This window comes from Aythya marila, assembly GCF_965140915.1.
Source record: "Aythya marila genome assembly, chromosome: 1".
Classification (NCBI taxonomy): Eukaryota; Metazoa; Chordata; class Aves; order Anseriformes; family Anatidae; genus Aythya; species Aythya marila.
In genome coordinates this window covers 18,350,425-18,362,900 of record NC_139042.1, presented here as the reverse complement: position 1 = coordinate 18,362,900, position 12,476 = coordinate 18,350,425, and the positions used below count along the sequence as shown (strand labels likewise).

The window sequence follows — 12,476 nt, the reverse complement described above, 5'->3', positions numbered from 1 at the left end:
CACGATACCATTTTCCATTCGAAAATTCTTTTTACAGACTTTCGAACTTCAAAATTGTCATTTGTATGTATTTGTTTCCATTTGCTGCAAAGTTTTGCTTTTCCTACCACTGTTCTAATTTTGGAAACAAACAAAACTTTCCATAGTTTACCGCAGTATTAGAAGATAATTTTTTCAAGTTTTGATTTACTTCTTATTACCACCTGATACAGACTGTCCCGGAATGACCTTTGCCAGTCCAAACCCATTACTTAAAGAGTATTTTTCATCTGGACTTTTCCTTTGACCCATTTGGCTTCCACAGCACTAGCACAAATTACAAACCCTTGTAGCAAATCACAACAGGAGAATACTGACTGTTTGATGTCTGATTGTAAGGTAAGGACAAGCAATATATGAAATAGAAAACAAAAATAACTTGCTGTATTGCAGAAGGAGCCAGAATCATTTCAAAAAAACATAGTTCTAGCTCTATTTTAAATTAATAAACATTGTTTATTGCAAAGGAAGACTGGTTTTGATGTGTGCAAGGTTACAGAATTTAGAGTCTTCACAGAAAAGCTAGTGAGAACAAGATATTTTGTAGAAAACATACCCTCTTCTCAACTGCAACGAAGCTTGTAAACTGGGTTATAATTGAGTTCTCCAAGCTAAGACGAATAATCTTGTTTTTCAAGACTTGTTTCTTCATCTATATTGGCAAGTATTAACAAATGAAAGAGGCAGAAAAAATATAATCAGGTAAAAGAGGCAGAAATGCCAAAACCGAATATATAAACATACTTATGCACTCTACATAGGGACATGTAAAAGGAAGGTCTCATGAAAATATAGTGGCCTGACTCTCTGCTCCTTCTAACTTTTTCTACGTCCTCACTTAACTTTGGTAGAGACATGTAGTTACACACTTCTTTCAGTTCTGTACTTCCTCTTGTGTAAGAGAAAGCTGTACCTTTTTTAGGATTAGTTTGAAGCCCTAGGTAAGCCAAGATGACAAAGTAATAAGTTTTTAAGTAGCTAAAACTTAAATCTGTTTTAAAAGATCATTAAATCTGTCTATCTGTAAAACCGAAGCCATTATCTTCCACCCTATTCTATACAAAATCCAAGAATGCAAAATACAAAAACCAGTTATGTTTTGATCTTCTGGAGACAAAAATGTTATATGCCAGGGAAAGAAGAACCACCAATGGCCTGCAATGACAATCTATAGATTAGGAAAAATAGGTACATGTTATGCCAATATTCTCATAATGGGGAAGAACACAGTTAAAACATGTTTAACTGCAGTTAAAAGGAAAATGTATTCCAATATGGTGACCTTAACCTTAAGATGACACTGGAACTTCAACCTTAAAGTTATGTTTAACAAAGGAAAAAAAAAACCTCTATTCCATTTAAATGTTTGCTATTTGTCATTTTAAGTATATACTTTTGCTTTTAGATTATCAAACCTCATGTTCTGTTTCATTCTCGTGAAGAATTCCATCTTCATAGTCCCTAATGAAAGCTCTTGCTGTGAGTTTGTGTAGCACCTAGAAAGAAATTAATGGTGTTGAAAAAAAAAATAATAATAAAATATTCCTTTTATTTATGAGATCCAGGCAGTTAGCTTCCATATTTACACAGAATCTAATTTTCTAATTGTCAGACTAACCTTTCATTTAAAAAGCAATCATAACCTGCACATAAGGTACATTTTTATTTCACTTAACTGTAGCAAACTAAAAGATACCCAGGTCTTTTTCTTGTTGCACACATTCTCACTGGGGTAAAGGATGAGAAAAAGCAAAGAAATGGATGAACAGAAAAAACACCAGGCAATCCATCCCATCTTGAAAAAGCTAACTAAAACAAGTAGGAAGCTTCCCTCTTCTGGAGGAACACATTTCCCCATAGTGACTGTAAATAGAGCCCAGACAATTTCCTCACTCTTAAGTAAGAATATCTAGATAGCTGAAGTTAGGTAAATTAGTCCTGTGCATACAAATACAGAATTTGGGGGAAAATTAAATTGAATATAGAGTGTTTAACTTTGAACAATTCATTAGGTCTATAAAAATCAAGTCATTTCTGACCTGGGGATTTATATGCAGAAAAAGGGAATACTGAAATCTATTAACTAGAATTTGCTTTTTAAAATGGAACCAGTCTTTCATGGGAAAGAAAAATACTTTCAGTCTGCTCAATATTCTAAAGCTAACAGAGGGAGGGAACACTCTCTCTGTGTGGCAAAGTTTTGCTGTATTCCAGCTCCAATTGCTCAAACATTCCCACTAAGTCATTTTTGGAAGAAGACTGTAGATGCTGGAGAAAGGCACTACAGTGGAACACCTCATAAGCCAGTATTTATTTTTTGTGTTAAGGTGAAATGACAAAAGAAACGGGTAAGAATTCTCAGAGTTCATCTAAAGCATCAATAATTAAGAATTTGTGTCTAATTTTGGCCCTTTAAAAAATCATTTTACCATTTCAGTTTACACCTTTCAAAGCCCTATTTTTTTTAACTACATCTGGAATTTGTAGTATAGGATTTCTTTTTTAAAGCATTAATTCTTTATGGCAAGCAATTACATTGCTTCTGCTCACCAGCTTTGTTTGTCTGTAGAAGGGCATATCCATGGAAACCAACTGTCCTTAGACTACAACCCACAATAGTAGCTTTCAAAGTGGATTACACTAAATAAGGAACAAAGTCATTTCTATTTGAAAACAAATCAGCTCCTTAGTGGGGAAAGGGTGAGAGTCATATCAGAATTATTACTGAAGAATGACTATTCTGTTGATTTTTCAAGTGTAGACACCTCTTAGATCTAATAAATGGTTCTTTTCAGCTTGTTTTCCTTTTCAACACCAGTGCAGAGCTTTCCTATATATAAATACTCTGAAGTTACTTGGTTACTGAAGCAGCTAAAAGGCTAGTACTACTTTAATATTTACAAGTGTCTAAAATGAAAGACTGATGACAAGATTCTCACATAGTAACAACATACAACTTGAAAAAGAATGCTGCAGCAGCTCCTTCACACAAGTCACCTGAAGAAGAAGAGCAAATGCAGGGACAAAACTAGAGCCCAAAGAAGTTGCTGGAATAAGAAGCAGCACTTCCAGTTCTGAGAAGTTCAAGTTTCGTGCTAGAAAGTACAGAGAAATGTGGCACTTCTATGTAAAATAGTTTCTCTTTAAAAACCTGAAGATGGGAAGTGTGTTGAAACGTCAGAAGCAAAAATAATAGTGCAAGAACCAAAAACAGGGGTTTTAATTCATTCAAAAGAGCCCAAAGCAGCATGTTGTTGTTTAAAGCAGCTTCTCTCACTATATGTGCACGTAATGTTGGCCAAACTCACCGTTCCAGTTGTCTTCTGTAATTCAGTGGTTGACACCACAGTTTGTAGTTCTTTGTCATTTATTATTGCTTTTAAGGTGGCCTAAAAGGGGGAAAAAAGTTTTATTCTCTATGTCATGTACTGTGTTACTTGCACACATACATGCTGTTCCATGTTCTGAATGCAACTCAAATCTGTAACTCTCTGCATGTCCGTGTTTAAAAACACTTCCCCTTACAACAAGGGGACACTCGCAAATAAAGAAATCTTGTATTTATTAAAGTATAATGACATGCACATTAAATAAGGTAACCTTTTCCTCTCTACTTCTTATTGGGAAGACTAATGATATCATTTAAATAGTAATTTAATTATATTTAGCAATGAAAATGAAGCTAAGTATATACTGCATAAAGGATATATAATACAAAATTAATATAATAAAATAGAATAGGACCTTTTCAATCTTTTTACATGTGAATTTCTATCCAGTAGTAAGTGTATATCCCAGTCTTTACCTGAGTACAGTGAGGGACAAATCCGTAGACAAGAAGCCTCTCATTGGTAAATAAAGACTGTATTTGAGCAGGAGCCTGCATTGGCTCCGGTTCATTTGTATTAAACTGTTGCCATTTAATAGAAACAGAACTGCATCCTGGAGAAAATATTCTGGACACCTGGCGCTGTATCTGTGTAAAGATAGAAAACAAATTAGCTCTGTTTCCTTCTAGGCTTTTAAGAGAAAATACAATCTCTTAATACAAAAATAATAATAATAAAAAAACAAACAAACAAACAAACAAAAACCACAACACCCGTACTTCCCATGTGAATTGACCTAATTTCCTTTCTTTTTTTCCTTCTTTCTGATACAACTAAAGCCACATACTTCTAAAATTTTTGCCACTTACTGGTACAACTGAGTCAAAGGATAATCACTCAGCTCTTACTGTACCAGCTTTGGGAATAATGAGACTTCTTTTAAGTGAAAGCTGAGATTTCAGAGTAAAGTTTCTATTCATCAGGGTTGCCAAACAGGCTAGGGAATATGGCCTGCTAGACACAGCACCTCCTGCATGTGAACTCTGAGATGTGTGAACAGTTCTGCAGATCTCCATGGTCTGCTTAGGATAATTTTCCATCCTTCAAATGACAGCCAGAATAGCCAGAAGATAGATCTTCATTCTTTCCCCCAGACAAAAACATGTCAGCTATTAACTGTGCTGGAGCCCCTTCTCTACTAACACTGTGTCAGGAGGGACCAGATTCAAGGCACAGCATAGAGCTGTAGGCACATAACTACTGGGAAACCCAGAAGCACTGCACATGGGGTCCTATGTTGCCTGAAACTTCCAGAGGCACCAACAGACCAAAGTTACAGAATGCAGTTGCTACAGGCCTCAACATTACAGCAAGGACAATGTTGTAGATCGCCTGTGACATCCAGGACAGAAGCAAAACTCTGGTTTTCCATTCAGAGAGAATTATTTACGTAGTTTGACACCATAAACTTTTTCTAATTTGGTGTATTTGCAATCACCAAGAAATACAGATCTCTCTCAAAAAGAATAGAAAAACTAAAGTAAGTCTTGGTTTCCTTGGTTTATATTATACATTAAAAGTGACCAATCTGAATGAGAAGGTGGGGCAACTGCAGCAATAAATTCCCTCCCTTATCAAAGAACTGGGGAAGCTCCACAGCTCTCTATCCCTTCTAACTCATGTTCCTGCTGAAAATAAGGCATGCACACAAAAGACAATCACTATCAGATATTGATAGGTCAGACAATGACACACATGTTGAGTATATTAAGGATTTGTAAGCGTACCTTTGTCTCCCAGTTATGCTTTGATTTTGGGTCAAAATATTCAAACGCTCCAGCACCATACTGGGACAAAGACCTCAGCATGTGTCGATTTGCTGCGGAACTAACAACATAAAAAATTCTTCATGTTAGTAGTGAATTAAATCATTAAGTAACCTGATACCATTTCTACCTCTGATACCATTTCTAAATATCTTGGTTTTAATTAGTACTGCAAGGCTTGTGAATTTGATTTTTTAAATTTCACCCCTTTCTCAGAGTATAGACCAACAGGAAGCAACTGAGCCAATGAAAATGATGCTGTATTACAGATTTCCCAATAACATTTGAGCAAATTATATGGCTTATGAGCTTTTACGTGTCCTACTGCAGGGCTCTGCGGAGAAATTAACTTATGTCCCAACAGCACTAAGGCTGATCAAAATGATGCTAATCTTGAGTAATTAACCTCAGTCTCAGCAGAGCTACGTAGTATGGGCACAGTCATCTTACAGGGAGTGTCACTTTCTAGACAACATGGACATAACCAATATGATAACACTTATTAGCCTGAAAGAACAGCAGACTAATGGTCTGACGACTAGGAAGCTATCACAGGTATACAGACAAATGAGAGCTTCTAGAGGATTACAGGAGAACAATTAAGCAGATGAGAATTCTCGTGGGTGAGAAACAGCACGCTCTCTCTTGGATCTTTGTCAGACAATAGCAGATTCACTCCTCAACAGGACCACACCACTGTCTTAGAGAAACCTACTGAATCCTCACCAAATCCCTTCCAGGCAAAATTAAACAGTACAATTGTATTTTATATCAAGAACACTTAACGTATTGAACTTAAAAAGGTTTACTGCCCTTTTAAAAGCTTTTTTTTTTCTTTTACAGATTTATACATTGTACTATTTATACAACTCTATCAAGTACAAATCTTGCACTATTTAAAAGTATTTGTTCAACCTTTCAACCTGATCTAGTGGAAGGTGTCTCTGCCCATGGCAGGATGATTGAAAATAGATCATCTTTATCGTCCCTTCCAACCTAAACCATTCTACATGTATGATTGTGTGATTTTTTTTCCCCACTTACCTGCTGAGAATTATCAGAGATAAAACTAATGTAGTATTCTCTGTTAATTCAACCTTCTAGAAAACACTCTGTCTACACAAAAGTATGAACCAGAGAGTGAGCTTCTCTTTTACACCTCTTTCCCAATTATTACTTTACCAATGGAACATATTAAATAGATCCTGCCTCATGAAGGTAGACTTATACAATAATGTCAACCATTAGTGTTATAGGTCTAGAGGAACCATTAAAAACCATGCCCTCTCAGACTGTCAGCACTAAAACAATCTGTCCCCAGGACAAGTTCAGTCATATCAGTAATATTAATGTAAAGTATGCTGAACACAACATGACTGCAAATACATTGGAAAGGATTTCAGCATGTTAGTGGGCACACACCATATCTGTTCTTTGTTGTGTGTTGATGTGAAGGATTACACTGGAAGAGCACTGGGATGTTTGGTACATGGCCTGAGCAGTGTGCTCATGCAGTGCTGGGAGGAGGCCTGCAGCTCCCAACCAGGAAACGCTGATAGAGCCCTGATGAAGTTATCATTAAAAACATTCTAGAAGAACATGACTCTCACCACTGGTCTTTATTTTGATATGTCCTTGCCAGACTCCCCAGGATACAGTAAGAAGCTAACACTCTCTGACTCCTTCCCATCTAAGCCTGGCAACCTGAAACATACAACTGTAACCCGTTATTTTTATTTTTAGTCACATCTTTCCAGTTTGTTGTTACTATACAGTTAAACTAAATCACAACAAATTTCAGTGAGGTTTTGCTTGTTCCTGTGATTGCTAAGAACTCTTTTTAACATAGATGGCATCTTATAGCCAGCCATATACCAGAGTTTATACCAGATGTTTCCAAACTTCATTCTCTCTACTATTGCCATCGCTGTGACAGATCTGTGCTGAGTCACAGTGGCAGCAGTTGCTCCTGCTCCCCCACTCTGGGTAGGTAGTCACAGAAATCATCCTTCCTGCCTGCCATCATTTGAGAAGAGGAAGCATGAATTTGGCTGTTCAGCAAAAACATTGACTGTGCTGGAGTAGTTACTCCCTGTTTTGCCTAATGAAAGGCAGAGGCTGGTTTTGGGTTATAGAATCATAGAATCATAGAATATCCTGAGTTGGAAGGGACCCTTAAGGATCATCAAGTCCAACTCTTGACACCGCACAGGTCTACCCAAAAGTTCAGATCATGTGCCTAAGTTCACAGTCCAATCTCTTCTTAAATTCAGACAGGCTCGGTGCAGTGACCACTTCCCTGGGGAGCCTGTTCCAGTGTGCAACCACCCTCTCTGTGAAGAACCCCCTCCTGACGTCCAGCCTAAATTTCCCCTGCCTCAGCTTAACCCCGTTCCCGCGGGTCCTGTCACTAGTGTTAATGGAGAAAAGGTCTCCTGCCTCTTGAAGGAGGAGGTTGAGGAGGTTTATCTTCACATTATTGTGAAGTCTGTTGCATTCCAGTAGTGAAATGCATCACAGGTTTGGGAAGCTAGTGCTTTCATTGTCTTTAAGTCATTACATTCTTTACATTCATTGTCTTTAAGTCATCACCTTACAAAACAAATGAAAATTAAATCATGAAATTATACAACTATTAATGTTAAATTGAGATCCCACTATCAAAATGAGACTTTACAAAAACATGAAATGCTAAGTTTTAGAATGTTAACTCTCTTATTTTCCAATTATATTCTTAGATAGTAGTTGTTATAATGAAGAAAGATATTAATAGGTAAGGCTACCTGCACATGGAATTAGGTTTATTGTAGGTACCTTATCACTGAAATTCCTTATAAACATTTCTGCATTTAATCTAAACTCATACATACATTTAAGACAGTACACTCAATCATCTGACAGTTCTCAGCTTATTCACCTCACATTTCAAATTAATTATCTGTCACTTAAAATAAAATTGCTGGCTAACTTTGTACTTACCCAACACCACATGTAAATAACCTTGTATGGTAGACATTATCTTTCACAATCTGGAACGTCACACTCTCATTCTGAATGTGTCCATCAGATATAAGAAGAAGGTTTCGCTGTCCTCGAGAAGGAAATAGCAAACTTAAGTAACGTAAGGTCTTCCACAGATCAGTGTTTCCCAATGTTGCAGTAGCTGACTGAAGAGTAAAGTATTACAATATTAGTTTGAGCTTAACTTACCTTTTTAAATAACATATAATGTAAAATTTATTATTTTGTATACAGTTCTTCTAGTTCCCAAATATAAATGGTTAATTCTTAAATTTTATTTTGTTCCTGCTCTTCCATAGTTATGCTTAGAGATGGAGTTTAAGGTTCATATCATGCTGTATTTTCTCTGGCTTAGGCAAAACAATGCATAGGCAAGATATGTAAGAAAAATTATAAATTCTTCTCCTACAATATTCTCAGAGCTTTTAGTTATCAGTGGTTTGGGGATGTCCTGAACAATTTTCATCCAGATTACTCCATCTAAGAGCCATCTTTTAATTTGTTTAACCCACTTTCTGAACTAACTACAGTTTACCCTCAATAGCAAGTGTGACAAGGAGTTCCTCTGTGTATTATGCTGTTTTTCAAGTGACTTTGTACATGGACAGAAAGTGGTAGGACAAGGGGGAATGTGTTTAAACTAAATGAGGGGAGATTTGGATTAGATTCTTTACTCAGAGGGTGCTGAGGCAAGTTGCCTAGAGAACTTGTGGATGCCCCATCCTTGGAGATGTTCAAGGACAGGTTGGATGGGACCCTGGGTAACCTCATCCAGCTGGTGGCATCCCTGCCTATTGCGGGGGGGGTTGGAATTAGATGATCTTTAAGGTCATTTCTAACCCAAGCCATTCTATGATTTGATGATTCTCTTTAGTTTCCCTTTTAAATCCACCAACTGATCATTTTGTTGGATAGCCTCTGATACCTAAGAGGTGAGAAACAGCAAATAATCATCCAAAAGTATTTTTTCTTGTCACTGAAATTCCTTTGGCCTAAATGCTGGTTTCACTTACAAATTATAGATTTCCAGAAGGAAGTCTAAACATCTGAAAGCACTTCTTTACTGTGCAGATGAGGGAGCCCTGGCACAGGTTGCCCAGAGAGGCTGTGGAGTCTCTTCCTTGTAAAACTCCAAAAACTGCCTGAATGTGGTCCGGGGCAGCCTGCTCTGTGTCCCTGCTTGAGCAGGGGTTAGGACCAGGTGACCTCCAGAGGTCCCTTCAAACCTCAGCCATCCTGTGATTCTGTGATTTTGTGAAGGAAATAATTTCCTCTCTTGTGCTGTGAGCAGGCAATGAGAGGCATGAACTCCAAAAGTCAAATTTAGGAGGAAACACTGAAAAAATGTTCTTACACTTATATCTACTTAGCTTCAAAATAACAACTTCAGCAATCACCTTAAACTAAACAGGAATTAATATTCAGATGTGGCTGTGCTTGTTACTAGGGAAAATAGGTCTAAATTATAGTCTAAATTATATAAAAAAAATAATCTTAAAAGCTGGCTTAAAGAAAAAGAAAACAGGATGAAAAGTTGGATAACTTCTGCAATGATAAGCATTCCTTTTAAAGCAACATTCTTTAGAATACAACCAAACTGATTTACTTACTGTAATAAACTCGGTTAGTGATGCCAGATCCTTTATGATGCCCTTTGAAAATGGGGAAAATTCTATGAAATCTGTGAACAAAGATTGCCATTAGGAACATTAAAATATTTAGCATGTGGCAACACAGCGGAAACACAAGTTTACGTTTTATGACTAGAGTATCAGAGCAGAAATATAGCATACTGCTACACGTTCCAGGTTGCAGTTCAGTGTATTAAGCTGGTCTGATAATAATGATGCACATAAAATTAAGTCTTGGCAAGAAGGTAAAAGGGGGCTCATAGTTGAAGAGGAAACAGAAACTCACTTGTGCCGAATTTGACTACATTCACATTTTGTCTGAAACGAAGTTGTTTCAAAGCGTGTAAGGCAATCTGCTTTGCTTCCCGTAACATTGCACCTGCCATGGAATTTGAGCAATCTAATAAAATAATAATTTCACTGGACAGCTGCTCATCATCAAACGCTGCTTCAAACTCTGGTTGGAATACGAGCATGCAAGCCTACAGAGACAGAAACAAAATCAGTGCAGTGAGCAAATGCTATTGCATTCGAAGTGTACTCAAGCATCTTCATTTTTCTCATTATGGAATGAGAACAAAATACAGCCATATTTGAAAGTTTGAGTTAATATATTTAATTTAATCGCATTTAGTGAGAAGTGCAACTTCTCTATCCTTTACATATACCTCAAGCCTCACATGAATAACTGAAAAAGGAATTATGATGTTCAATGTTTTTATCCGATTTACTCTCCGGCAAACAGCATTGGACTCTCTTCTCAAAGTTAAAAAAAAAATCACAGATATTATTTTTTATAATCATCACTGCCACCATCAGTTTGTTAGAAGGACTAGAATTAAAAAATACATATATGCAGAGCAAAGAAATGCATATTGTCCTTGCTAAGAACAGAGATGCTATAAAACACAAAGGCTTTCAAAAGTGGAGCAATGAAATGCTGGAAGGAGTGAAAACGTTTCCAATAGCACAGAAAGGTTTGTAGTCTGGAAGCACAAACAGAAATGTTTTTCTTTTTCCTTTCCTCAGGGGAATATCTGTATTATTGAAGGCATGAAACAAATGTCCCTGAACTAATCCTTTTAAACTAAACAATTCTTACTAAAAGAAGAAAAATAGGAGACATCATTGTCAAAAAGAAAACAATCTAATCTGTCGTTTTACTCCTTTTACTCAATTTCAGAATTGGATTGAGAGATTGTTAATACCAAGACTTTACATTTCACCTCTGCAGCATTTTCAAAATCAAAAAGCATCTGAAAATAGCTAGAAGTGCCACAGACTTCACTTTTATACCAGAAAAGAACAGCTGTGGTCACAAAAAATGGAGGAGGATGAAACAGTTTCTAATAACCTGGAATCACATATTTTAAGATATGCTCTTAAATTCTAAATGTGTTTATTTCTCAGGCAAGGAGTGGATGAAGGTAAAAAGAGGTTAAACTGTTTTTTTCTTTCATATTCAACCTTTTGTTAATGTTTTCCAGTTGTAATAATGAGCTCTTCTGTGACACAGCTATTTGTCACATTCTGTTTGTAGCTGATGCCTTTGAAAATAATCACTGCAACAGTAATAACCACAGCAGAACACAATCTTCTAAGAAGGCCATGTGCCTTAAAAACCCACTGCTGGGTTATATAAATATTTGTGTGAGAGTTGTAAATATTATTACAAATATTATTGTAATATTATTACAAATTTAATGATTTAAAATGTTATTTATTTTCTAGTTAGAATACAGACTGCATGACTCTGAAGCTACTTAGTTCCAGCCTCAGCCACAACTTATTTGTTCACTTCCATTTCTGTAAGTGCAACATCTGCATCAAACAGTGTAGTCACATTTCTATGAAATACAAACAGGAGCACGACAGTTAGAAAAAAAGTGTTTTAACAGAAATATGATTGGACACTGCATTGAAACAGTGCCTCAACTTTCAGTTTATTACAAGGCAAAAGATAAAATAAAAATCAACAAGATTCTATGGAACTGAAAACTAGTTTTTGAAGAATACTCAGCTTAATAAGGAGATTAAATAGAATACTGTCTATGGTGTGAAATTGTTCTTTCTTCATGGGCTACCCATCCAAATCGAACTGTGTCTGTTTATTATGTTTTAGCATATTCAGTATTATCTCATGAACAGTGTAACAGTTACGCCATACCTCACTGTTTTGGTTGGGATGCTTCTCTACCCACATTCGGGGTAGATAGGCTTCAGAAATCCATATATCTAGACCAAAGCCACTACTGTCCAAGCGGCTGTTTTTCACAGTCTTAATTACAGCCTTGCACTCCGTTTTCTGGAAGGGGAAAAAATAGGCATTTAAATATTTGTTTAATAACAGTACAGTGAATATTTTTTACTTGTACAACATAAAATTGTCATTCGTGAGGACAGGGAATGATGACAGCACAGTTAATAGGGGTAGTACCAAAAGTCTTTTCTAGAAAGATTATATAAAATTTAAAAGGTACAGTTGCTATGTACATATTATATTATTTAAAATATCATTCACTTTCCTGAATGTGTTTTAAAATATGAAAACAAATGAAACAAAAAGGATTCAAGCACAACAGACATTTTCATCTGAGAAAAACAGAGAAGCTCTCAGTGTTCAGAATGAA

The 12,476-nt window shown here is 36.3% G+C and overlaps 1 protein-coding gene across 1 annotated transcript in view; it reads right to left on the bottom strand.

Moving 5' to 3' along the window:
* PARP4 (poly(ADP-ribose) polymerase family member 4) overlaps positions 1-12,476 on the bottom strand; it is a 48,169-nt gene that overhangs the window by 8,622 nt on the left and 27,071 nt on the right. The window contains exons 21-29 of the mRNA XM_082763567.1: positions 12,014-12,151; positions 10,133-10,328; positions 9,826-9,896; positions 8,174-8,361; positions 5,156-5,255; positions 3,845-4,015; positions 3,348-3,428; positions 1,455-1,535; positions 596-691 (exon numbers count right to left, since the gene is read on the bottom strand). Of these exons, the coding sequence (XP_082619693.1) occupies positions 596-691; positions 1,455-1,535; positions 3,348-3,428; positions 3,845-4,015; positions 5,156-5,255; positions 8,174-8,361; positions 9,826-9,896; positions 10,133-10,328; positions 12,014-12,151 (1,122 nt within the window). The remainder of the gene's footprint in view (positions 1-595; positions 692-1,454; positions 1,536-3,347; positions 3,429-3,844; positions 4,016-5,155; positions 5,256-8,173; positions 8,362-9,825; positions 9,897-10,132; positions 10,329-12,013; positions 12,152-12,476) is intronic.